This window comes from Sciurus vulgaris (genome assembly GCF_902686455.1).
Source record: "Sciurus vulgaris genome assembly, chromosome: 11".
In the NCBI taxonomy this organism is placed as follows: Eukaryota; Metazoa; Chordata; class Mammalia; order Rodentia; family Sciuridae; genus Sciurus; species Sciurus vulgaris.
In genome coordinates, this window is record NC_136472.1 from 725815 (window position 1) to 753474 (window position 27660).

Genomic DNA, 27660 nt, shown 5'->3' on the forward strand with positions numbered 1-27660 from the left:
ACCTTGATGCTAAAATGTGACAAACATCCAGCTCAGATAACTTAGGAAAAGCACTGTACACCATGGAAGCTGGCTTCTTCCTCGGGGGGAGGCTCCAGTGTACTCGGGCCCCAGGTTTGAACGCTGTGAGGGTGAAGGTGCTGGCAGAGGTGGGGGTCTTTTGTATGGTCACCTTCAGGCTTTCTGGAACTCCTGGACACTTGTGTGGACAGGAAGACAACTGTGGGAATCCCAGAGTCAGCACTGAGGAGGGGTCTTCAGAGTAGGAGGTCGTGGGGCTGTCTGACCACCGTGCTCACATGCTGCATGAGTGCCCTTGCGTCTGGAATCGGCCCTGCGTGTTTTCAGCGTTGGGAAGACTTCAGATGGCAGGGGCATGCTGAAGGAGAAACCTCCCTGGCCCACTTCCTCTGCCAGGAGGTGGCTGTACAAGGATGGGGACCCCAGGCTCCCCTTCTTCTGGAAGCTTTCTCCTGGCTCGGCTCCATGCCTGTGGTGGAGGGTGGTGAATTTGGCTGGCTTTAGGGGATTGAGCTGGTCACCAGCTTGTTCTCCCCCGGGGGTCCTGGGGCCTTCTGAGGTGCTTGGTAATGAAAGGGCCCTGCCCTTCCTCCTCCTGGCCAGGCTCTACCCAGACCTAACCTCTCAGTGGGACTGTGGAAGTGAGCCAGGGTGGGGACAAAGGTCTCACTGGTGGGTCTGGGTCAGTTCCAGATACAGGGTCAGGAAAACTCTTGAGGAGAGAGCTTCCTGTCCAAAGCCATCTGGCATCACAGAGGCGAACCCGGCAGGGCCATCTGCTCTCCAGAGTCCCTGGGGGTCGGTGCCCGGCCAAGGCCCAAGCAACAAGGTCCTCTGCACGGCAGGTCCATCGAGGCAATGGTGGCAAAAGGCCTGCCTGGTCCTCGAGGGTCTTGCCTCAGGACAGCGGCCGCCGCGGGGGGCAGTCCCTTGGACCTCAGTTTCCCCACTTGTAAGGGAAGGCGGTACGAGGAGCAGTGCGTCCTCGGCTCTGCTCCCTGCAGCCGGAAAGCTCCAGGCCATCCCGCGGCAGGTGCCGCCGGCGCGCCCGGCCGGGAGTCCCCGTCACTGTCCACTTCGGTGCGGCAGCGCGGCACGCACAAGCCGGTCCACGCCCCGGGTGCGACCCAGGGCGGCTCGACAAGGCCCGGGGGCAGCCCGCCTTCCCAGCGACTGCGGCGGGAGCGAGAACCAGAGGCAGCCGCGCCCCGCCTCGGGCGTGCGCGCCCCCGCGCCGCGGACGCGCGCACGCCGCCTCCCTGCGGCGCCGGCTCTGCCGCCGTCCGTGGTCGCGCGCGTGCGTGCCGGCGCGTGCGTCGTGCGTGCGCGTGCGCGGCCCAGAGAGCGGCGCTCAGGGCCCGAGGCGGCTGCGGCGAGGCGGATCGGCGCTCCAGCGCTCCTCGGCGTCCGCCGCCTCTCGGCCGCCTCGGCGTGACTGCCGCCTGCCAGTCCGCGCGCCGCGCTGCCCCTGGGCCCGCCGCCCAGGCCGCTGCCGCGGCCCGAAGATGCCGGCCGTGTCCAAGGGGGACGGGATGCGGGGCCTGGCGGTCTTCATCTCGGACATCCGCAACTGTGAGTGCCCGGCGGGCCCGGCGGCGGGGCCCGGGCGCGAGCGGGGCGGGGGTCGGAGGACCTGGCCTCCGGGAGGTGCAGGTGCCACGCCTGACTGGCCGGCCGGGCGTTGCCCGCGGGGTTCAGACCAGCGCGGGGTGGGGGCCGGGATGCGGGGCCGGGATGCGAGGGGCTTCCGCCAAGACGCCCCTCCCCAGCATGATGTCATCTCGGTCTTTCTAGTAATGGAGCGCGTAGGCCAGCCTCTTCCAAAGTAGCGTGGATTTTCGCTTTGGGCGCGGAATGCAGAGACTGCGTTCGGGCAACGGCCTGTGACCCTGTTCTGGCGGCTTTTTGCTTGCTGATTAGATCTCAGCCCGCTGCGATTAAAGTGACTCATTCCCCCAGGGGACCCGCAGCAACCGGGTGTGGATGCTCTGAGCTAAGCTTTTACAATCTCTAGGCACAGGCCCTCTCAGAGTGTCCCTGGTGGAAAAAAGCCACCAAAAGTGAAATGGGTCAGGAAGGCAGGGCCTGTTAAAGCGTAGGTTCAGCTCGTGTTTCCTTGTTATTCAGCAAATAGTTGGTTCTTTTTTTTTTTTTTTTTATTTTTTTGGTATCAGGGATTGAACCCAGGGTTGCTTAACCACTGAGCCACATCACCAGCCCTTTTTTATTTCTTATATTGAGACAGGGTCTTGTTAATTTGCTCAGAGCCTCACTGAGTTGCTGAGGCTGGCTTTGAACTTGGGATCCTCCTGCCTCAGCCTCCCGAACTGCTAGAATGACAGTCATGTGCCACTGCATCTGGAGGTTCCATGATTTTTATTACCTTAGGCTAATGAGTATTTTGAGAAAATTTGTGACCTCACCTACTGCTAAATGCTGTTGTGCTGATCCTTCCCTGTAAACCTCACTTCCTTGGAAGCAGGACCTCAAGGCCAGTCTGGGTGTATCAGGCCTCTCTGGAAGGGTAGAGGATGTCTGTCCCTTCCATCCTCTGAAGAAAAAGAGGTACTCTCATACCAGGGTTTCTATAGGTAGGCCACTCTTTTACTTTTTTTGCCATGAAATAAAATTTCCAAGGCAATGCTTTTGTAGTCATGATTTGTTCTGTGAAGCTAAGTGTGTGTGTGCCTGTGAAGGGGACCCCTTGGATGAAGGCTTAGTGGCCTTAGGCTGGCCGTGATATCATCCTTCATTTTTTGCACTGGGAAGGACATTGAGAGTGAAACCATTTTCACACAACTTGTCACATTTTAGACGTGTGTTCAGTGCCAGATTCTGCATTTGACCAGAGAACGTGCCATGTGGTGAGTATTCAGTAAGTGCTCATTGATTGACTATAGGTCAGTAGTTCGTGGTTCCAACTGACCATCATCAGTTGTGGGGTTGTGCAGCAGTACTAGATGCCTCAGTGGTACAGTTGTAAAATGTCCCCTGAACAGCAAAGTGGTCCTTGGTTGAGAACCACCGGTGTGGACCACTGCTCAAGATGGTTCTTGTTCTAGATGAGCCGTTGGAAGAAGGGGTAGGTACATGGTCCTTTTTGGGGGACCCTTCCTCAGAAATACCTTGCTGCCTGGCTCTCAGGTCCCTCTCTAATCTGCTGTGGTACTGCTCTAGAGCAGACTTGTCCCTTTAGGGTGCTCTTTGGACTCTGTCCCTCTTCACTGTAAGCTCCATGAAGGGCGCTGTGTCTCGCTCACCCATCACCCCTAACCCATGCCCCTCACAGCGTCAGGCACCTGGTGTGTGCTCAGTGGAAGCTCAGGGCTAGAGAAGACAGACACAGAAGAGTGGGCGGGCCGCATGAGTTGGAGCCAGCCAGGGCCAGAGCGGGCTGAACTTTACCCTTGTGCTGCAGGAAGGCCCGTCACTGCTTCTTTCCATGCTTGGCTCTGATTTGTGTGCTTGCTGTCTTCCATGTCTAGAGAGGGTGACAGGAGTACCCAGGCTCTGTGCAGAGGACATTCTGCTGGGAGCCACCAGCGACTGAGCAGATGTCAAGGCAGGGGTTTTGAGCAGAAGTGTGCTTGAAGTCTTTCGACTCTAAATCCATAGCTCCCTTTTTCTTTCTACCTAGTTCCTTACGTTTCCCCCATGAAGGCTGTGCTAAGCACTGAGGGCAGTGTAAGGGACAAGTAGAAATGTGAGCTAAGCTATCTGCATCTGTGGGCACTTCTGATTGGTAGTCCATTCCTCTTGGCACAGGCAGCAGTGGATATGCTTCAGGATGTGAAGAGGTGCCCCTTGTCACATTGTGCCACTCAAACTTATAGCTCTTATGGTTCAGGTAGCAAGCTAATGTAGTGTCTTGTGAAACTGCCTTTATCCTTTCTGATTGACTTTAACCAGGGGTAAGGACTTTGCTAATGTGAGTTCAGTATATGGGAGTTTATAAACTTTACAGTTGTCACTAAGAAAATTCTAGTCCTTTTATTTAGTTTGTTTTTTATTTTTTACTTTAAAATTTTTTTTTAGTTGTCAGTGAACCTTTATTTTATTTATTAATTTATTCGTGATGCTAAGAATTGAATCCAGTGCCTTACACCTGCTAGGCAAGGGTTCTACCACTGAACTACAATCCCATCCCTTCGTTTGTTTTTAAATAATTTTTCAGGGTGGGATACTGGGGATTGAACTCAGGGACACTCCATCCCCTGAGCTACATCCCCAGCCCTATTTTGTATTTTATTTAGAGACAGGGTCTCACTGAGTTGCTTAGTACCTGCTTTTGCTGAGACTGGCTTTGAACTTGCGATCCTCCTGTCAGCCTCCCGAGCCACTGGGATTATAGGTGTGCACTACCACACCTGGCTTAAATAATTTCTTTTTTTTTTTATATATATGTATTTTTAAATTTATTTTTAAAAATTTTTTATTTTTATAGACACATTTTGATTCATTGTACACAAATGGGGTACAACTTTTCATTTCTATGGTAGTACACAATATATATTCACACCATTCATGTAATCTTATATATATAGGGTAATACTGTTTCATTCTACTGTTCTTCCATTCCCACCCCCTCCCACCCCCTTTTCCTCTACACCCTCCAAAGTTCCTTCATTCTTCTTAAGTAATTTCTTATTTTGAAATACTTAATATTCATAGGAAGCTGAAGAGAAGGACAGAGAGATCTCTGGCTTCCTTCACCCCACCTTTGCTGACATGGGTATCTTGCATAACCATGGCATTTTCAACACAGGAGCTGATGTGCTGCAGACCACCGGGATATTCAGGCCTCGTTAGTTTTATGTGCACTTGCGTGTGATGTATGGTCATGTGTGACTTCGTGGGACTCCTGAGTGGAGAGGCAGACTGTGCCATCATCACAAAGCAGCCTGCGCAGCCCTTATAGCTACCCTGTCGCCCAGCCCTGGCACCTGCTCCTCTGCTGTTCGCTCTCTGATTTCTGGTGTCAAGGATGTCCTATAGTGCATGACCTTTCAGACTGACTTTTTTCACTCAGCACTGTTCCTGAGACCCATCAGGCTGTTGTGTTGGTTGGCACTGTATTCAAGCAAAGGGTTCCAAGAGAACAAAAGAGCTGCTGACACTGGGAAAATAGCCAGTATTCACTATTCAGTTATTTTGGAACTTTTGTTTTTATACAAGTGATATCTGTGAAGGAGAGCATGTATAACTTAATCAGTTTTTTTTTTTTTTTTTTGCATTGCCAGGGATGGAACCCGGGGCCTCACACATGCTAGGCAAGCACTAACTCGTTAACCACTTAGTTACATCCTCAACCCTCGTGTATGTCCCTTTTTTTTTTTTTTTTTTAATACCAGGGATTGAACCTAGGATGCTTAACCACTGAACCACATCCTCAGCCCTTTTTTATTGATATTTTAAAATTTTGAAACAAGGTCTTGCTAAGTTGCTGAGGATGACTTTGAACTCACTATCCTTCTGTCTCAGCCTGTGGAGCTGCTGGGATTATAGGTGTGTGCCACTGTACCTGGCTCCTGCTTTGCATTTTTTTTAAGTATATTTTTTTAGTTGTCAATGGATCATTTGTTTAATCTTATTTATTTATATGTGGTACTGAGTATTGAACCCAGGGTCTCACATATGCCAGGCAAGCATTCTACCACTGAACCACAACTCCAGCCTCCTGCTTTGCATTGTGTTCTTGTCCTGGCCTACCTGTGTGTGGTTACATATTCTCTTATGATGCTGGGCAGTGGCAGCGAGGTGCAGCCTGCACCCCTGAGGTCATCTGATGAACAGCTGGGCCTTGACATTGTGCTGCATGGCTAAGCTGTGATGGTGTAGGCTAGGTGTGTTTCCTGCATTTTTGACCTACATTACCTTCATCTTACAGTGACATAGCTGCGAGGCCTGGTGAGGAGCATCGGTGTGTAGCAACATGAGCACTCTAAGCTCTGAGAGCTGAGTGCAAGCGAGCAAGCAGGTCCTTGTGCACCAGGCATGTTGTCCCAAGCAGGAAGTGTGTTTGTGGGCCTGGGACCCTGGGGATGAATGTAGCTGCTCCCATTTTGCCCAGCCCTCCAGGCCCTGGAATGCAGGAGGCAGGAGAAGTGTAACAGGTTGGGGAGCTGTTGCCCTCGTCCCTAAGAAAGGGGGTGAGCTGTGCCGAGGAGGTGACTGCCAGTGCCCTGAGCCTGTGCTGCACTCTCTTGCTGACTGGGGATCAGACATCCCTTTAGTGTCCTGTAGTAAGACTGAAGTTTAAAACAGTCTTTGTTCATAAAATTCCAGTTGTTATTAGTCATAAGTTGGACTTGGAGAAAAGGAACAAAAAAATGCAGATTCTGTCTAACCTTTGGTGTAAGACTTACATGGGAAGTTGGCACTTGATTTTCCTGCATAGTGGTAAAGACAGAATGAGACTTTGTCAGTTTGTTGTTGAAATTTTAAAAGAACCTTCAAAGTTAAAAGTCTGGGCCGGGGCTGTGGCTCAGCAGTGTAACTCTTGCCTTGTACGCGTGAGGCACTGGGTTCGATCCTCGGCACCACATAAGAATAAATAAAATAAAGGTATTGTGTCCATCTACAACTGAAAATATTTTAAAAAAAGAGTTAAAAGTCCATTTTGTGATTGGGTGTGTTGATGTATGCCTGTAATCCCAGCTGCTCAGGAGACTGAGGCAGGAGGATCGCAACTTCAAAGTCAACTGCAGCAACTTAGCGAGGCCCTTAGCAATTTAGCAAGACTCTGTCTCAAAATAATAAAATAGAAAGGGCCAGGGATGTGGCTCAGTGTTTAAAAGCCTCTGGGTTCATTGTCCAGTACTGAGAAATAAAACCCAAACCATTTTTGTCATTCTTGACTGTCCATTTAAGAAGTGCTGACTATTTAAAAAGAATGCTCTTCTTGCATATTTTCTTTTGCATCTTGCACATAATTCATATTCCTTAGAAACCATTCTGGGAAGTGTGTGCTGCAGGGAGGGTGAGGGAGGAAGTGACTGCTGCTGGGCTCTGGGGCTGCCGGGGTGGGACTGCTGCTGCTTTTGGGACAGGTTGACTGTCCAGGGATTGATGTCCGAGTCAGGACTTCACTTCTCTGTCATCTCAGAATGGCTTTTACTGTGCTGCTGTTGGGACAGTATTTGTCAGGGTCTTCTAGTCTCAGTTCTTGGAAAGGCTTTCTTTGTGGGATTAAATGGCATTTCCTTGGCTCTCAAAAAAATCAGATGAGTCAGACCAGAGGGGAAGATTAAGTCTGGTGTAGCAAGTGATATTTTGGGGAGATTTTGCAGTGATGTGAATAGAGTTAGAATACATGGTGTGAGCTCCTGCATGGGAGGGGTGGGGTGTGAGTCCCTCTGACTCTCCTCTGTTCTGTAGGATCTTGAGCATTGGACCAGCCTCCCTGAGCTCAAATTTTAGATTTTATAAGCCTTTTTTTTTTTTTTTTTTTTAAAATACCAGAGTTTGAACCCAGGGGTGCTTAAACACAGAACCATGTCCCCCCCTTTTTATTTTTTATTTCGAAACAGGGTCTTACCAAGTTGCTGAGGCTGGCTTTAAACCTGTGATCCTCCTGCCTCGGACTCCCAAACTGGTGGAATTGTAGGCATGTCTCACCACACCCAGCTACCAAGTCATTTTGTAAGTCTATGTAAACGGGTTTGTCAAATGCTGTATCCCGAGCCAGGTGCAATGGTGCACACCTGTGATCCCAGTGACCTGAGAGGCTGAGGCAGGAGGATTGGAAGTTCAAGGCCCACCTCAGCAACTTATTGAGGCTCTGAGCAAGTCCTCCGACCCCAAGGGGAAAAAAATCCTGTTTGCACGGTAGGCAGGCTTGGTGGGCCCCTCCTGTGTGGGTGCTTGGGAGCCTGGAGGTCCTCTGCTCAGAACGCCACTCTGGTTCTGTGTCGTGCAGGCGTGAGAACACATGGGGTGTGCTCCTTTCTCCCCAAGCCTGAGCAGTTCTGAATTCTGGAACCAGTGTGGCCTCTGATTTTGGTTCAGGGCTGGTTGAGCTGGTCCCACTCTAAGTGCTTGCAGCGTTGGGAGAGGTGGACGCATGCTTGCTGCCTCAGGGAGCTCTCGGCCTAGCCTGGAGCTGAGTTCCTGGGCATCCTCTGTGCCTGAGTACCTCCTGTGTGCAGAATCACCTGCTCAGGGAGTCAGAGGACAACAGGGTGGACAAGGTGGGCCCTTGCCCTGAGGAAGTTCTTGATTGGGAGGTAGGGTGGTCCTAGGAGAAGGCAGAAGGAAGTAATAGAGGCGTACAGGGTGCTCGCACTAATTCCCAGATGAATTTGGAAGACTTCCTGTTCGTATGTGGCCTTGTTGAGCAAGCAGTCTTTTTCTGTTAAAGTACATCTGGTTCAGCCCCTACCCCCAGCATGACAAAAGAATGTAGAACCAAGAGAAATTGCCCGCCCCTACAGGTCAGTCCAGAGCCTGGCCTGAGGTGAGCAACTGCCAGGGTTTGATGTGGAAACTGCATGTTGGGAGAAGCCAGTTGGATTGGCTTCTGGTGATGTATGGAGTAAGTTCAATGATTTTTTTTTTTCCTGTTAAAAAATAGATTGAATGGGCTGGGCTTGTGGCTCAGTGGTAGAGCGCTTGCCTGAAATGTGTGAGGCACTGGGTTTGATCCTCAGCACTACATAAAAATAAATATAAAATAAAAGTACTGTGTAAAAAAAAAAAAGAAAGCATCTATCTCCAAATATATTGAAAAAATAGATTAAATGACACTCAAAAAACAAATGCATAGTTTTTGCCAGGCCTTATGAAGCCCCAGCTTTAGGTTACTGGTTGTGGGAGCACTGGCCTTCTCAGCCTCACCGGCCATGTAGGAAGGCTGGAGTACCCTGACGAGCAGTGCTGGATGTGCAGTTCTGTGCTGAGAGAACTCCAGGGTAGAGGGCTCGAGCGGTGTGGCACTACCCCCTCCACCCCCTGTAAAGGTGGAGCTGAGACGGAGATAAGGTAGCTCTGTGCTGGAGAAGGTTAAAGGGTTGACCAAGATCCTTAGAGTACATAGCATGGACTAGGCCGCTGCCCTGCCATGACATGGTGCCCCAGGAGTGGAGTGGGAAGACCAGGAAGAGAGAAGGCCAGTGAGACCACAGTGCCTTGGAATTACAAGTGTGCACCTCTGCAGCACTGGGGAGTGAACCCAGGCCGTTCTACCACTGAGCTACACCCCCAACACTTTTTATTTTGAGACAAGGTCTCACTAAATTGCCAGGCTGGCCTTGAGCTTGTGATACTCCCATGTCAGCCTCCTGAGTAGCTGGGATGAAAGGCGTGTACCGCTGTCCCTGGCTGGCCTCTTTGCTTTTAAGCCATCTTGTAGACAGACAGTAAACCCTGGAGGTGGGTGGGAAGAAAGGTAAATGGGAAGGACCTTGAGTACAGGCACTGGAGTCCCTGTGCTCTGTACCTTCAGAACTTGGAAGGTGTGAGATACAATGTGAACTTGTAGCCACACTCTGGCCCTGCCGTCTCTCTTTGTCTCTTGTACAGGGGATTGAGCCCACGGGTACTTAACCACTGAGCTATATCCCCAGCCCTTTTTATTTTTTATTTTGAGACAGGGCCTTACTAAGTTCCTGAGGCTGGCTTTGAACTTGCCATCCTCCTGAGCTGCTGGGGTGACAGGTGTGCCCCACCGCACCTCGCTTCTGTTGTCTGTCTGACATCACTTCCTGCCAATTCCTTGGACCTTTCCCTTCAGCTTCGTGGTAGAGAGAGTGAGGCCACAGAGCAGGGAAGCAGGGTCCGAAAGGCTTCTGTGGGTGGGCTGCTGGGAGGAGCACCAGGTGCAGGGTCTGCTGCTGCTGGTGGGTGCTGCAGGATTTTCAGAGTGGCAGAGTGTGCAGAGGGGGGCTTTCCTTCTGTGGGCCAGCAGCTCTCCTCGCAATCTTTCTGCAGGATGTGTGACCCATGGCTGGGTTGGGTCAGATTCTGCTTGTGCTGCTTTCCTTCCCGCTGCTGTGAATGGCAGCCACAGTCCCTGCGGATGCCTGAGTGTTTGCTTTTGTTTGGTACTGAGGAATAAACTGAGGGGTGCTCTGCCACTGCACTGCTTTATTTATTTTTTATTTTAAGATGGGGTCTTACTATGTTGGTTAGGGCCTCGCTTAGTTGCTGAGGCTGGCCTTGAACTTGTAATTTCTCCTGCATTTGCCTCCCTAATTGCTGAGGTGACAAGGCGTGACAACCATGCTCTGAGGAGCTGGTTGGTTGTACCTGAGGTCACTGTAGAAGGGATGTATGCATCTACAGGTAATGGGTGGTAAGTCTTCCCTTCTGATAGACTCAAGATTGTTACTTTTACTTAACTTGTGTTCTATGTTCAGTTGATTCTCTAAACTTTTGTTGCCTTATTAAGCACAACTTGAATTGTCCTTGTGCAGAGTGGCCTCCAGCCCTGCCTAGAGCTGAGGACGTGTTGGAGGAGGTACTCTGCGTGCCAGAGGGTGCCAAGTCCTTCAGCCCTTGTGGCTTGGCCTTTTTGAGATGGTTCTCCGTGAGCTGGGGTGTGGCTCCCTGTGTGGATGCTGGGTTCTGTCGAGTGCTGATACCCACTTGATGTGTATTTAATGTGGCATTTGCTGTGGATTTATTTGCTAAGTAGCCAGGGAAATAGATCCTCTTGTTACATTCTAGTATTGCTGTAATTTTGATCCAATCCCAAGAGTGACAGGTATTCTAAAGGTATTTCAGATTTTCTTTATGTTTCTAGATTCTACTCTCTGACATAATTGTAAGATTCATTCATCTGTTCAGCAAATCTACTGAGGATGTGCCAGGCATTATTTTCAACCATGGGAATTCGGTGGTCAACCAAATGAATAAAACCCCTCTATTTTTAGAACTGAAATTCTTATGTACAGACAGAAAAAATAAATGAGAAACACATGTCTATCTGTCCATCTCTGTTCATATCTCTGTTCATCATGGAGAAGATGGAGTAGGGACAGGAGCAGAGGGCAAGGAAATGGCTTGCACAGAGGGAGGGCAGGAGGCATCGGCCTGGGGGAGCTGGCTGGCCTGGGGTGGTCTGTGGGGTTCCTTGAAGGGTTGAGCACATCTTGCTTCTAATACGATTGCTCTTGCTTCTGTGAGGCCAAGCAGCAGAGCCAAGGTTGAAGCAGGCAGTGCGGGTCTCAATGTGCCCCCTAAAGTCACTTTCTGGAAACTTGGTCACCAGCGAAACAGGGTGGGCTGGGGTGGGTGTGCCATCGCCCTGCTCCTTCCTCTTCCTGGTGGAGGACGCAGCAGCCCCTTGACAGAACATCCTTTGATCTTGGAACTCCCAGCCTCCAGGACGGTCTGAAATAAACCTCTGTCAGTCACTGGCAGTTGCCCATGGACCACCTTGCTGCTCCGCAGGCCAGGGGCGTGGGGGACTGGCAGGGCCCTGTGTCCAGGTGTAGCAGATGCTCCCCTGAGGAGCCTTGGAGACCGTTGCGGCTTTCCTTGTGCTTGTGGGGGGGGTGCCTTCTTCCTGGCTGTTTTTAGTATTCTGCTACTGGTTTTGGGCACTTGACTTGTAACGTGCCATTAACTTTCCTCATCGTTCTTGTGCTTGGAATTTGTGCTTCTGAGACCAGTGGGCTTAGAGTCATGTTAGGCTGTGTTCTGTCCCTGTAACAAATATCAGCCAATCAGTTGACCAAGAGAAAAGGTTTATTTTGGCTCACAGTGTCCGAGGTTTCAGCTCATGATGGGTTGGTCCTGTTGCTTGTGGGCCTGTGGTGATGTGGCACATCCCTGTGGCTACGTGTGACAGAGCAGAACTGCTCAACTGGGGGCCAAGAAGCAAAAGGGAAAGAGGAAGAGACCAGGCTCCCATGGTCACATTGTAGGCCATGCCCTGGCGACCTGAAGGTCTCATTCTAGGCCCCTCCGCCTGGGGGACATTTCATAGCCAGTTGGCTTTTCTGTGCCCCTTTGCGTTCCCGTAGCTCACAACCAGCTCCAGTGCTGCTGCTGCAGCCCCTGCACTGACTTCAGGTTCACTCCTGCTCTGTTCTGGTCTCATCTGGTGCGTTTCATCTGGGATTCGAGATCTCTCTCCTTAGTGGCTTCCCCTCCTTGTCCTCTGCCATTGCTGGGTGTGTCCCTTCAGATGGCTGTCTTGCTCGTGTCATGCTATTTCTCTGCCTGCCTGATGACAATTTATTGGATCTCAGGTGTTGTGGATCCCACCTTCTTGGTGCTGGATTTTTCCATTTTTAAATACTCTAGAGCTGGGATGAAGCTACTTTATTTGGGAATAATGTGGTCTCCCAAAGAGGGACCAGAGCAGCCTTAGCCTGGGTCTGATTTCTATAATTTTTTTTTTTTTTTTTGATGCAGGGTACTGGGGCTTAAACCCAGTGGTGCTTTACCATTGAGCCATATCCCCAGCCCTTTTTAAATTTTTTATTTTGAAACAGGACCTCGCTAGTTGCTGAGGCTGGTCTTGACCTTGTGATCCTCCTGCCTCAGCCTCTTGAGTCACTGGGGTTATAGGCATGTGCCTCTGGGCCTGGCCTCCTGGGGCTGATTTTACTCCACCCTTGAGGCAGTGTGCTTAGAACTCTGGGCTGTGCTGCCTGGAGCTTTTCTTTTGGCCTGCGGGGCCCTCCCCTGACTTCACTGGTTCTCCCTTCTGCTCCTTTTGATGGCTCTTCCTTTGGTCTGAGGGGTTACTTGCTATTCCTGGACAGGTGGACATCAGCCAAGTGAAGGCCCTTACTACAGTTCCTCAGGTCAGAAGACTCTGGGCCTGTGGGGTCCCTTCTGCCTAGGGAGGAAGCTGGAGCCTTTGTAAGGCTCATCTTATCTTTCTGTTTCCTGGGGACTGCTGTCTTCCACTGCTGCTTTTCATCTGTTGTTTGTAGGCTGTTTTCCTGTATTCTTGTCCAGGCTTCTAGGTTTGTTTCATGTGAGAGGATAGATCTGTCCCATGTGTGGCCAGTAGGTTTTGGGGAGAGATGTTGAATATGTGATCAGTAATATGAGACCGGAGTGTAGAGACCAGATCTCATTGCAGGTAAAAGCATGGGACACCATTTCAGGTGGTTTTTGAAGCCAGAGCCTGGGGCTCACTGAACCAGGGCTCAGAGATGCCGTGCTGCCCTTACAGCATAGCTGGCAGCAGGCACGTGGGCTCTCTCTAATGTGGAGGAGAGAGGGAGGCCCCGGGACTGAGGCCAGTGCTGCTGCTGAGGCCAGGACGCCACACTCAGACCAGGCTGTGGACACCAGCATACCATCTCTCTGAAGGTATTCTGGGCATGCTACCAGGTGGTCAGGGAGGTGGGGGTGGTGTCCAGGGGAGGAGCGCAGGCCATTGGAGGAGTGGTTAGGTGAGCTCTGTGGGGTTCATGGGAGAATGGTTGACTCTTCTGAGGGATATCTGTAGAGCATGAGAATGGAAAGGTGACTGCAGAGGTCAGAGGGTGAGGCTCCTTACTGTTGCCCTCTAGCAGGTTATCATGGTTTGGATGTGAAGTTTACCCCAAAAGCTCATGGGTGAGACAATGCAAGAAGGTTTGGAGGAGAAATGATTGGGTTATGAGAGCCTTAATCCAGTCGGTGAATTAATCCCCTGTCAGGATTAACTGAAGGTGGGTAGGGTGTGGCTGGAGGAGGTGGGCATTGGGGGCATGCCTTTGGGGTTTGTATTTTGTATCTGGAGTCTCTCTCTGCTTTCTGATCATCATGTGAGCTGCTTTTCTTCATCATATTGTTCTGCCATGATGTTCAGCCTTACCTCCAACCCCAAGGAATGGAGCCAACTGTCTATGGACTGAGACTTCTGAAACTGTGAACCTCAAATAAACTTTTCCTCCTCTACAATTGTTCTTGTCAGGTCTTTTAGGCACAGCAGCAAAAAGCTGACTAATACACAGTTCCACACAGCACAGACGCATATGAGTTGTCACTGTGCCGTAGGTTGCAAATCCAGGCACAGTGTGGCTAAGCAGTTTCCTCTAGGTGTAGTTGCACAGGCTAGAGTTGAGGTGTCTGTGGGGTTCTTGGTTGAATCCTCCTCTTGGCTCACCTAGGCTCTGGGCTGAATGCAGCTTCTTGTGATGAGGCTGAGGTCCTCTTCCTGGTTGGCTGTTAACCCAGGACAGTCTTCAACCCCAGACTGGCTGAATTCTGTCTGGTGGCTTCTATGTGGCCCCCGCATTATCCCTCTCTACATTTGACTGACTCTTCCTTTAGCCTCCTTTCTCTCTATTAAAGTCCTACTTTCCCAGGTTCACATGATGGTCCTTGCCCACCTGGATGACTCAGGATTATTCCTGTCTTCACCACATTTGCAGACTTTTCTTGCCATGGGAGGTAGATTGTAGGATCACACTAAATCTAGCAATCCATTAAGAAGGTTTATGCTCTAGTTCCAAGTGAGATTTATCTCAGGAATGCAAGGTTGGTTTAATATCTGAAAATCAGTTGGTGCAGTACACCGTATTAATGCAGTAAAGAACAAAAATACAGTCATCATAGTAATTGCAGGAAAGAAGAAAACTGGAGGCTTCACTTTCTGGTTGTAAAATTTAATGAGAAGTGATCAAGATGGTGTAGTGCTGGTGTAAGGACACATGTATAGATCAGAGGAATAATAGTGAAAGTGTAGAAGTAAACTTTCAACTAGTTGTTGACGAAAAACCAAGCTGTTGTAGCTTGGATCTGGAGTGTCCTCAGAAGGTCATGTGTTGGAGACTTGATCTCCAGCTGGTGGCACCATTGGGAGATGTTGGGTACTTTAGGAGGTAGGCCTGGTTGGAGAAAGTAGATCACTGGGTTTATGTCCTTGAGGTATATGGCTTGTCCCCAGGTGGCCCCCCACCTCTTCCCAGCTGCCACTAGTGAGCGGCTCTGCCCAGAAACAATGGAGTCAGGTGACCATGGGCTGAAGCCTCTGAATCCATGAACCAGAGTAAATCTTTTCCCTCTTAAGTTGATTTTCCCAAATTGTCACAGGAATGGAAAGCTAACACAAGTGCGAACACAATTTAGTGAGGAAAAAGAATAGTTTTAAACAAATGGAGCCGCAATACCTGGATCCACCTGCAGAATGTGTTTGGATCCCTACCTCATGCCACACGCAGAAATCACCTCAAGCCAGGCACAGTGTGCCTGTAATCCCAGCCACTTGGGAGACTGAGGCAGAAGACTTGCAAGTTCAAAGCCAGCCTGAGCAACTTAGCAGGACCCTGTTTCAAAATTTAAAAAAAGGCTGGGGATATAGCCCAATTGTAGAGCATCCCTGGGTTTAATCCCCAGTGCCACCAAAAAAAAAAATAAATAAATAAAAATTATAAGAGCCAACATTAGGGCTGAGATGTAACTCAATGGAAAGAGCTGGGTTTGATCCCCAGTTCCCCAAAAGAAGACAAAAAACAAACAAAAAAGAGCAAGCACTATAATAAAACTCTTTTTAAAATTTTATTTCTTTGTGATTTTTTGGAAAGTTTTTATTTTGATACAGGGTCTTGCTGAGTTGCTGGGGTCACAGGCATGTGCCACCATGCCTGGCTGCACTATAAAACTTAAAAGAAAATATAGGAGTAAGTATTTGTGTCCTTGAGAAATGTTTTTTTTTTTTTTTTTTTTTTAAGATAGGACAATAAAGGTACATTTGATTTTAAAATATTAATTGGGCGTAATTAAAAATACATGCTGCAAATGCCAATAGTAAGGTGAAATGGCAACTGAGGATGAGAGGAAACCTTAAAGGATCACAAATCAGGAATATGTAAAGAACCCAGCTGGCTGGAGGCTCACCCTGGTGGTCCCAGCTGCTGGGGAGGCCGGATGGTAGAGTAAGTGTCCCTGGGTTCAAGGTTGAGTGCCACAAAGAATAAGCAGAACAAGAAAACCCTCAGTAAGGGAATAACTCAGTTAAACAATGGAAATGATATTTGAATATACATTTCTCCAAACTAGGTTTACAAATGTTTCGTAGACACATTAAAAGCCATCAGGAGGGGCTGTGGCTGTGGCTTAATGGCAGAGTGCTTGCCTAGTTAGCATGTGTGAGGCACTGGGTTTGATCCTTAGTACCACAAACAAAAATAAGCAAATAAAATAAAGGCATGCTGTTCATCTACAACTACCAAAAAAAAAAAAAGCCATCAGGAAAACAAAAATCACAGTGAGTATGTTTCAAAGATGGACGGTTCCAAGTGCTGGCAAGGCTGTGGAGAATTCCAGCTCTCATCCTTTTCTGATGGGGAAGGCAATGGAACTGCTCTTGGGAAAACATCTCAGTGGGGCCTCGCAGTGTGAGACCTGGTTACACTGTGGCCAGGAGTGCCAGGAGTGTCCACCAGGAGGGAGCCATGTTCGTGGGCACACCTCCACGTGAATACTGCGCATGGAGAATCATCAGGTCGTGCATGTAAAGCAAACGTGGTGTGCCCAGCGGAGTCTTCTCAAGCACAGTGGAGGCAGGAGCTGACCAGTGCTCCCTAGGAAACATGGTGCAAGGAGACCAGGTGCTGTGGTGCCCTGGCTGTGAAACCTGTAGAAGCAGCATCTGCAGAAGGCCACCAGGGATCCAGCGCTGGCAGGAGGGGTTGGCAAGTGGCTTTTACAGAGATGAGAGTTTTCTGAAATTAAATGCTAAAGGATGGACAAAGCGCTGGAAACCACTGCAGCACATACTTTCCAGCATGGATTTTAGGGTATGTGAGCTGCATCCCAGTAAAAGCCCTTCAAGAAGAGGAGACACATCAGAGTCAGTGTGTACTAATGTGGCTTGTCAGCAGAACACTTTTGACATTCCTTGAACTCCTTTGTCCATTGCTGTTGCTGAGGATTTCCAACATGAGGCCTGCCTGTTCTCCACACTGACATGGGGGATGCTCAGGGATGTTCCCGACAGTGGTCATGGATGCTCACACAGCCATGTGATAGCAGGCTCACCTGCTATCCTGGGGGCCTCCTCTTGCTGTGTTCTTACTGATGGCAGGTCTGCCTGAAGGACCTGAGGTGGAGAGAGGTGAAGTCACTGGCCCAGAGTCATGCAGTGGGTTTGACCTTCCAGCCCATGCCTGGGTGGCCACTGTGCTGACCTGTTCAGTGTAAGCAGACCCATCTTCCTTCAAAAATAGGCATTTTTGAAGTACATTTTGTGGTACTAGAGATTGAACCCAGGTAGCTCCATCACTGAGCTATGTCTCTAGCCTTTTTTATTTTTCTATCCAGGGTTTTGCTAAGTTGCCCAAGCTGACCTTCAACTCTCAATCCTCTTGCTTCAGCATCTCAAGTCACTAGGATTACAGAAGTGCTCCATCACACATGGCCAAAAATAGACTTTTGCTTGGTCAGTTTTTTGCTTAGAGGCTTGCTTAATGAAATCATTTGTACAAAGACTAGTTTAGACCAGCTTTTATTGTACATTTCTAAGACTTAAGATCTTGGTAGTTTGGGATTTTATAATTGTCTGTTGTAGGCTGCTGTACTGCTTGTTGGAATTTGGGTGATTTAGCATAACAGTGCTGACAGTCCAGTGGTTCATTCTGCAGATATGAATTGATTAATCAGCATGTCCTTCCTGAAGAGTGACCAGGGTAGTGCTTCTAGAAACCCAGGCACTCTGCCCAGGTGCCCCAGAGAGGGCACTTTTGCAGCTCCTCACGTGCAAGTTGAGGCATGCTTTCTGCCAGTGGCTGTGGCTGGTCTGGGTTCCTCATTAGCCGTCACCACTCCAGTGCAGGGTGACTGAAACCACAGTCCCAAAGATGAGGCTGTCTGCGGGCTCGTCACCACAGCCAGTTACTCTGGCTGGTGCATGACCAGACTGATTTCTAGATCCAGGCAGATCTCTGCACCCCTGCCCTTGCCCTAAAGCTTACTCTTGGTCTCAGCGTTAGGCTCTGTGGCTAGGTCAGTCCTTGCAAGGTGAGACCTTCTGCCCACGGGTGGAGGCGTAGCTTGAGTGAGTGTGAGAGGTTCCTGGGCTGGTGGCCGGCATGGACAGTGGCTGGTTGGTAATGCACAGTGCAGACACCTGCACCACCATCTCGGGTGGTTGGGAGGTGGCTGTCCGCCGGCTGGGCAGTCCTGGGCCATCTGCAGCCTCCCCCTGGACAGGCGTGTTAGATCCCTGTGCAGCAGTTGATCTGGTGGATGCCCCCTGTGGCGTTTCTGGGCTTAGCCATTGTCTCAGCTGAATGAAGATGCTGCAGTGTTGGGGCAGCAGGCGTCAGGACCCGGGACCTGCCTTGGAGCAGTGGCACTGCCCCATGCCTGCAGCCTCCAGGAGCTGTGTGTGCACCCCCATCCCACCATTTCCCCTCCGGCCAGGGGTTCTCAGACCTGCAGGCCTATCCTCAGACTCTGGTCAGGGTTGGCTGGCAGCTGGTGTTGGGAAGCAGCAGACAGGAGACCTGACCCAGTTGAAGTCCCTGACCAGCTGAAGGGAGAGAGGGAATATAGGTAGAGGCTGTGGGTACCTGAGAGGCACTCTGGTTCATGTCTTTGAGCTTGCCCCAGGGGAGGGGTGTGGATGGGTGTGCTTAGAAGAGTTGGACTTTCTGTAGGGAAGGGGTTGAAGGAGGAGGCAGGGGATAGCCGCTGTGTCTGCCGACCTGAGGACAGGAGTGTGAGGCAAGGCCCATGTCTGGGGTGGTCTGCCTTCAGGACCCCATGGAGCAGAGACTGGACATAGGAAGAGGGGAGGTCTAATGAGAGCGGGGCCTTGGTCTGGGGTCAGATGCTTCTCTGTGAAGCCTGTTCCTTGTAGGGGGAGCGACAGTCCGGACCACAGTCTGGGTGCTGGCGATGCTGATGCTCATGGCTTCCGGGAAGTGGTTCTCTCTGGCCCCTGGTGGGCAGGTCCTGGAAGGGCACTTCTCATGGCACTGGGGGAAGTCCAGATCTCCAGGCCGCTCCTTGGCCTCTGAGTGCAGCATGCCTCCTCTCCTCCCACCAGCAGTCACTCGCGAACAGGGGGAGGTCCCTTGCCTGTCCCCGTGTGCACTGAGTGCAGCCGTGCCCTGCTGCCCTGGCCCCCAGCCCTTCCCGTGCCCCGCACCCTCACTCACATGCCGAGCCTGCCCAGGACGGCAAGGGCTTTGGGAGTAGCGTCCTCAGGGCTCTGGAGTTGTGTCTGTGACACTTGCCTGAAGGCCAGTGTGGCTGGGTCACAGTCCTCATCCCACATCTGTCTTGCTTGAGTGTCTATATGTATCACACTCACACTAGTGTGAAGTGCAGTTGTGTGTCCCGGGAACTCCAGAGTGTGTACTTACCAGCCCCACAGCCCTTAGGTGCAGCCGTGGTTGAGTGGTGGATGCCCCCTGTGGGGCAGGCTCCTGGGCACGACTGCTGTGCCCACACACAGGACTGTCTTCTTTTCTTTAAACCAGTTTTGCCAGAACACGTGTTGGCTTGTGTTGTTCATAGCTGATGTTCCCAGGCGTGTGGGGGTTTAAAAGTGTGTCCTGTTGGGTCTTGAGACTCTCCTGTGTGGCCAGCTCTGGTCACTGTGCTTGGTGTCCCCCTGGACTCCTGCTGCCCCTGCGGTGCAGCTGTGCAGTCTGCAGCTTCTCCTGCTCCCTTCAGTCTCTCCCTTTTCCTCTTTCTGGTTCTGAGTCAGCTTCCTTTGTCTTCTGTTTCTCTTGAGGGTCTTTTGTCATGTTTGGTTTTAGTACCGAATACTGAACCCAGGGGCACTGACCTCTGAGCCACACCCCCAGCCCTGTTTTGTATTTAGAGACAGGGTCTCACTGCCTTGCTAATCTGCTGGGGCTGGCTTTGAACTCCCTGTCCTCCTGCCTCAGCCTCCAGTGGTCCTGTCTCTCCCGTGCTGCATAGGGCTATAAATGGATGTTTGTGGAAGGAGAGCCAACTTAACAGCTGATGTAGCATGGAGCAAAAGCTTACCGGTCCTGTGGTTGTCTCTTTGTATGATGGACAGTTCCTGAACTCCCTTGGATGTTATGAAAGTGGTCTTACCAGGTTTTATTTGTTGGTGAATTTTATTCAGAAGGAGAGACAATTGGAAACCTATGGTAGTTAAAGTGTACTTTTGTAACTTCTGTCAATTTCAGGAGTAAACTGTTAATCAGCTGATAAATAACTAATTGTGACCAGGTGTGCATGCCTGTAATCCCAGCCCCCGGGAGGCTGAGGCAGGAGGATCCTAAATTTGAGGCCAGCCTGGGCAAGTTTAATGAGACCCTGTTTCAAAATAAAAAATAAAAAGGGCTCAGTTGTAGAGCACCCCTAGGTTCACTCCCCAGTACCAAAAAAAAAAAAAAAAAATAAACCCAAACTGATTGTGTGAAATGTTCAGCGGAGGTTTTGAGTGCTGTTAGTCCCAGAACTGGGACAGGACGCAGGACTGAAGTGCTGCTGGGGCGCACAGCACGACAGGCCCTGCTCCCTGCAGGCCATGGGGCGCTGGTGCTGCTGGCTCCGCCTCTGGCCTGACTGGCCCTGCCAGGGAGTTGGGGGCCTGGTTTCTGCTGTTGGCCCCCAGCAGGAGGCAGCCAGCTTCCTCCCCTGTGTCTCTTCCTGGCTTCTGGCAGGGGCTGAGCAGACTCCAGGGCCTGTTCCTGCTGGCAGCCCCAGGGCTTTGGTTCTTGGTGAGGTTCTTGCAGGGAGTGGTGTTCTCGAAGTCGGTTAAAGGATGCCTTTGTGTTCTTTTTTATAGGCAAAAGTAAAGAAGCAGAAATAAAGAGGATAAACAAGGAGTTGGCAAATATTAGATCAAAATTTAAAGGTAAGTGGTGAACCTTTTCCATGACATGCTCCCTTGTAAACGTTTGCATAGTGAGGACCTAATCTGTTTTGCTTTTGTACTGGGGATTGAACCAGGGTGCTTAAACACTGAACGACATCCCTAGCCTTTTATTTCTTCTGATTTATTTTATTTTTAGTTTTTACTTTCCTCCCGCCTCAGCCTCCTGAGTAGCATGGGTTACAGACGTGTGCCGTGGGGCCCAGCAGGACCTAGTCTTGTAGTGTCTTGTCACCAACTCCAAGCCCAAGTTGGTTCTGGGTCAGTACAGTGACTGTCACAGTCAGCCAGAAGAAAGCAGTGCTGAGGTCAGGCCGTGGTCGTTCTCCAGGGGGAACAGTGTGTGCTGAATGGGCCCGTGGCCTTTCTGCCTGGCGTTGGTCTGTCTTCTCCTTGGAATGACACTGACCAGTGTCCCTGGTGTGCTGGGTGGTGTCAGCCGTGGCCTGAGCTGAGGGCTGTGTATGTGGGGTACGAGGAGCGCTGTGCACATCCTGCGCTGAGTGCTCCTGCCGTGTCACCACCTGTGGGCCAGGCTCCTGCCTGCCCTGAGGCTTGCAGGGCATGGACTTGGCTTTCAGTCCACGAGGCATTTGTGAAAGCCCCGCTGATTCTGAAGCTGTAGCACTGTGGTTGATTCGTAGGTTTGAGACCTGGCTTGAGTCTCTGAGCACACAGGTTAGCCGCAAGAGTGGCTGCAGTTGCCTAGAAATGATGAATGGAGGGGCTGGGGCTGGACCCTGAGAGCCGCGGGGGCCACAGACCTCCTGGGTTCCTTAGGACGGGTGCCTGTGGGCTTGTGGCCAGTGGCATTGGAGGCATTAGAATTGGTGTATTCGCCGTTGAGCTTCAGGGAGAGTCTTAGGTCAACCTTTTAAAGACAGGCCTGGGATTCTCTAGCAGACTTCTGAGGCGGGTGGGCGTGGCCTGCTTAATGTGTACTTTTGGTGATCTGTGACTTGGTCTCCTTTTGCTGAGAGGGGATGTCATGTGGCTGCCCCAGATTGGGCCCCTGCTTCTGCTCGCGTGTTGCTCGCCCTACGCTGTCTCCCTTGTGCGTCTCTTTCAAGGCTGTGAAATGGAGAGGCTCTTTGTCCAGGTTGGGTTCTCGGGATGCAGACCCTGCGGTGGGGTTGCACTGCCAGAGAATTACTGGAGAGGAATGCCAGTCTGCTGCAGGGTGAGAGGCGGGCTTGAGGGCGGCCAGGTGTGTGGTGCACAGACGCCTGGGGCCAGAACCAGGGCAGCAGCTCTGGCCCCCACCATGCGGACCGTCTTCACTTTGTGTAGGCACATAACCGAGCCTGTGTGGGTGACTTGACAGGCGAGTTCCAGGCGTGTGGACGAGGCTGCGTTGTTCTGAGGGCTCAGGGCTCTCCGGTGGTGAGTTAAGCCTGGATGGGAGAGTCTGTAAGAGGCCCCATTTGTTGATGGTCAGCTTCTTAAGACTGAGGACTCTGTTCAGCTCACACTCTGTGTAAGTGCTCTGGGACTCAGTGGTCATCACATCTGTGTAGAGCCAAGCTGTCCTGGCTTGAGGGACAGAACTCAAATGCACTGGCCAGTCGGCATCTCTGAGCATGCATCTGCCCTACACAGGGTGTCAGTTTTCACAGAAGGTCTGCGTTCATCCTGGGGAAGTGTGGCCTGGTGTCCCTTCCTGTCAGGATGGACAGTGACTTGGTCTGTGCTGCCTGAGATGCTCGCAGTACAAGTCATCTTACAGGTCTGAGTTTCTAGTGGCCTCATTGAAGAAAGTAAAAAGCAGAGGAAGTTAGCCTTGGTAATGATGCTTTATTGAAGAGATCGGAATATAAACAGTGAAAGAAAAAAAGTAGCAAAGATAAAAGTTAGGCAGTGAGATACTAAAATGATCATGCTGTTTTTCCAGATATTAAAAAAACATATGGGCTGGGGCTATAGCTCAGTGGTAGAGCGCTTGCCTGGCATGTGTGAGGCCATGGGTTTGATCCTCAGCACCACATAAATATTAAACAAATAAAATAAAGGCATTCTGTCCATCTACAACTACGAAAAAAATTAAAAAAAGAGTTTTGTTTGACCCAGTGTACTTGAAATACCACGGCAGCACATAATGACAGCAGAAGTCACGGAGGTATTTCACACTTCCCCAGCAAGTCTGTGAAGCCCTGTGTGCACGACCGCATTTCCGTGCTTGTGGCACAAGTGGTTGGGGTCCTGTAGACTGAGGCCAGCCTGCCACTGGAAAGTTTGGAAAGGCAGACACAGCATTTCAAGAAAACCTAAGGCATTAAAGAGAAGGTAGGGACCCATACAAGTAGGGACAGCAGCTGTGCCCAAGAGACACTGACCCCAGAGAACCAGTTCCGGTGACTGCTTATGTAGCAGCAGTACCTTGAGGCTGGTCTTGCCCTCGGAGACAGGCACTTTGCTGGTCGCCAGTGGGGAGCTGCTGCCGCCACCTCCAGAGTAGGCCAAGGAGGCTGCAGACTAGTAGGCATGACAGCTCCTCTTGCAGAGGACCATCTTGCAAGGCTGTCGGTGCAGGGCCTAGGGGGCCAGCCGAGGCCTTGCACCCACCCACCTCACGCTGCAGCCGCCCTTGGCCATGCCCAGCCTCTCCCAGCCCACACTGGGTGCCTCATGGCTGACCTCCTTTTGGCCTCATGCCTTGAACCTGGGTCAAGGTGAGGAGCAGCAGTCCTCTCTGCAGGAAGGCACATTGCTATGAGAACACCTGCAGGGTGTGGTCAGGGACACGGGGTGCTCAGTGAGCAGGAGCTGTGTCACGCTGTGTGGGGGATGCGGTGGGAGTGCTCAGGCAGGGCTCGTCGCTGTTAGGAAGTAAAAGGCAGACTCAAGTCTTGGTGGGAAACTCAAAGTGAAAAGTGACAGTAGATCTTGAAATATGAGACCTGGTGAATATTCTAGAACTGAAACTCGCAGTAACCAAAATGAAGGATTCAGTGGACAGACCTGGTGACAGACGCAGCTGGAGAGAGAGCTAGTGTTGTTGTTGTTGTTGGGTGCTGGGGATCGAATCCAGGGCCTTGTGCTTGCAAAGCAAGCACTCTACCGACTGAGCTATCTCCCCAGCCCCGAGAGCTAGTGTTGTGAAAGCAGATCAGAAGATTCCCCTGGGTGTAGACAGAGGGAGGGCAGGTGGCCAGCAGAGCTGGTGGGAAGCCCAGGGCTCAGAGAACTTGCAAGAGCTCACAAGACAAACAGCACGGATAGAGGAAATGTGCACCTGGACCCTGAGTGTACCCAGTGGAGGGGCAAGGTGGGGTCTCAGAGGAGGCGCAGGGCTGTCCCCACGAGCAGCACCCGTGGCTGGCAGCTGGCCTCCAGCAGCAAGGACCCGGGCAGGAGATAGCAGTGACCATCCCCAGGTGCTGAGGAGGTGGCAGTCAGTTCCAGAGGCCACCCCCGCTAAGGTGACTTGCTGAGAGTGAAGTGCAGAAGACCTTTGAAGACAAATGGAGAGGCGTTCCCAGCAGAAGGGTCAGAGGGTGCTTGGTGGATGAAAGGCCCTGTGTCTGGTGGTGTCCTGTGGATGAGACACCTGATGGGGTGAGAAACACACCCCAAGCCCAAGGATGGCGAGCGACCGCAGAGCAGAGCAGGCGAGCCTTGTGGACAGCCCTGCAGGGGCAGGTATTGGGGAGCAGGAACACACAGCAGAATGCAGTGTCCCTGTCCTGGTTCCTCACTGACTGAGTCCTCTGGGGTACACAGCTTCCTGAGTGTCACCTAGGTTTTACTGTCTCCTCTTGGGTGATTTAAAGAAACAAGCCCTAGGTTGTCCCCACCTCCCTTTGTTTACTTGTGGTGGGCAAGTCCCCTGGGTTGAGTGCCTTCTGGCACGTACACGATTCATCTCTGCTGGCCAAGTTGGGCCCCTTCTGTCTCACCTCCTGTCTGTCAAGGGGCTGTGAATTCTTAACTACTGAGCCACATCCTCAGCCGTTTTTATTTTTTATTTTTGAGACAGGGTCTCACTAAGTTGCTTAGGGCCTCGCTAAGGTGCTGAGCCTGGCTTTGAACTTGTAATCCTCCTGCCTCAGCTTCCTGAGCTGCTGGGATGACAGGCGTGTGCCTGGCTGGGGTGTGAATGTTTACACTCCTGGTTACCTGCCTATTGCTTTCCACTCTGCTCTCCCCTCCAGCTGTCTTTCTTACATCCCATTTTTACACTTAAGGCCAAATACCTTGTTTTGAAAATGGATCACTGGACTTTCTATTTCTCACAATAACACACAGACTAAAGGATACATAACCTGAGTAGTCCTGTGGACAATAGAGAACTGAATCTGATCTTGAGATCCACCATCCAGAAAGCCATAGGTGCTGTGGTACCTGCTGGTAGCCCCAGCCCTTGGGAGACTGAGGCAGAAAGATCTCTTGAGTCCAGTAATTGGAGACCAGCCTGGGTGACATAGTGAGACCCCAACTCAAAAATAGAAACAAACCCAGGCAGCCTGTGCTGGGGTGGGCCACAGGTGGTGTTATGGGGCGCAACTTAAGAACAGACCGATCACCACTGAGAAGTCCAAATTTGAGAGTCTTTATTAAGCCGGCCGACTGACTGTCTCACACACAATGCCCCAAAAAAATGGCTTTTGGGAGAACAGCCCTGACCACAGGGTTGTAGGGGTTCTTATACCAAAAATCACATCAATCATAAGTGTCTGTTGCTATGATTCGAAATTACAAACTAACATCATGAGATCATCGACAGAGGGGGAAGTGGGTCAAACTGACCCTCACCTAGGTACAAACTAAAGAATGGCTACTAACATCTACACAATCACTGTTCACATGGTACATTGTTTAGGAGCAATAGGAATCAAGAGAGAGCAATTCTTTACTACATTGGAGTTGCCATAGTATATTATTCAACATGTCACACCACGTAACTGAGGATGGGCACAGAGGTGGGGTGTTCCCATGGGAGAAGCTTATTTCCTACATAACATGGAGTCTCAGAGCAAAATGGAGTCTGTTTCGTCACTTCCCTTAGAGTCTGGCCCAGAACATTCTCATGGAGCCAGATCTGTCAGCCCATTACAGTGGGTGATATTGTCATGTTAATTTCATATTCAACCTTTTATGGTAGAAAGTACCTCATTATTATTTTTCACTTAGAAGGCTTTCATAATTTGATTTTTCCATTCTATTTAAAGATAACAGTTTGTCTAATAATACTTTATTACTGTACTTAAAAATTTAAGAAATTGTGATGATACACATAATTCAAAATTTACCATTCAGGGGCTGAGGGTGGCACAAGGGTAGGGTGCTTGCCTCACGTGCCTGAGGTCCTGGGTGTACCCCTGGCACTGCAGGTTACAGGAGGAACTGCGAGCCCCTGTGGCGGCTGGTGGTGTGTGCTCCTCCTGCTGTGTGGCCTTCACCAGCACGTCTCCAGGGCCTTTCACTGGCCACGCCCACATGACTCCCTGAGAACCGAGTCCTCCGCTCCCCAGCCCTGGCGCCCGTCCTCCTCCCGTCTGAGTTTGCTGCCCAGGGATTTCGTGAGTGGAACCACACAGGGTTTGCCCTTTACTTCCGACTCTCTTCGTGTCCTGTCTTCAGGTTCCTCCGTGCCTTAGCATAGGCAGGGCTCCCCTTTTAGGCCGAATGGCGCCCTCTGTGCCTGCTGTGTGCACAGGCCACCCTTGCTTGCCTGCAGGTGGACACGCAGGGGCTCCCGCCTTTTGTCCATTGGTGAACGTGGCTGGGTGAAGGTCTGCAATCCTGCTTTTGTTCCTCGGGATCTGTGTCCGTGCTGGCTCTCTGTGGCTGCATCAGAGCCCCGAGAAAGCCACCCAGAAGGGCTGGAGGTCTGACCTGGCTCTCAGGGCTGGGGGTTTCAGTCCAGGACGAGCTTGTGCCCTAGCTAGGTTGTGGCAGGAGGTGCTGCTGAGGAGGCTGCTCACCTGTGCCTGCAGGACGCAGAGAGGGGAGGAGGAAGGCCGGGAGAAAGCACACCCTGCAGAGACCTGACCTGTGGGCCGGCCTGCCTCAGCCCGCCAGGCCCCACCACCTTTACCACCGGCGCCCAGTGGCAGCACCAGCCGGGACCAGGCCTCCAGCACAGGAGTCTTGGGGGACATTCCAGATTCAAAACGCGGTCTGAAGTGGAATCACCAGACCATATGATCAGGATTCTATTTTCATTGATTATATTGTTTTTGATTTTATTATTTTATTTCTATTTTTTGAGGTACTGGGGTTTGAACCGAGGGGTGCTTTACCACTGAGCCATGTTGCCAGCACTTTAAAATTTTATTTTGATATTTTGAGACAGGGTTCTGCTAGGTTGTCCAGACTGGCCTTGAACTTGGGATCCTCTTGCCCCAACCTTTGTAGTCACTGGGATGACACTGTGCCTAGCTACTTATGGTTAAATTTAATCCTGGTGTGTGTGTGTGTGTGTGTGTGTGTGTGTGTGTGTGTTTAAGGACACCAGGGATTGAACTATTGAGCTCAGGGGCACTCAACCACTAAGCCACATCCACAGCCCTATTTTGTATTTTATTTAGAGACAGGGTCTCACTGAATTGCTTTGCACCTCACTTTTGCTGAGGCTGGCTTTAAACTCGTGATCCTCCTGCCTCAGCCTCCTGAACTGCTGGGATGACAAACATGTGCCACCGCACCCGGCTAGTTTAATCCTTTTTTGTGGTGCTGGCATGGAACCTCAGGACCTTGCACATGCTAGGGAGGCGCATCCGGCCTGCTGTCTGCGTCTAGTGTCTGAAAGAGCCCTGCACTGCTTTCCACAGTGGCCCCCTGCCTCGCATTCCCACCAGCTCTTCACAAGGGGCCCGTTTCTCTGCGTCCTTGACAAGTGTGCTGTTTCTGTTTTCTCCTTCTTGGTGAGGCAGTTGTCCATGGTT

The 27660-nt window shown here is 51.0% G+C and overlaps 1 protein-coding gene across 3 annotated transcripts in view; it reads left to right on the forward strand.

Moving 5' to 3' along the window:
* Nucleotides 1-1353: 1353 nt before the first annotated feature.
* AP2A2 (adaptor related protein complex 2 subunit alpha 2) overlaps nucleotides 1354-27660 on the forward strand; it is a 59637-nt gene continuing 33330 nt past the window's right edge. For all 3 annotated transcript variants that reach the window (XM_079105640.1, XM_079105641.1, XM_079105639.1), the window contains exons 1-2: nucleotides 1354-1593; nucleotides 20687-20755. In XM_079105640.1, coding sequence (XP_078961766.1) covers nucleotides 1527-1593; nucleotides 20687-20755 — 136 coding nt within the window. In that variant the 5' untranslated portion in view covers nucleotides 1354-1526. The remainder of the gene's footprint in view (nucleotides 1594-20686; nucleotides 20756-27660) is intronic.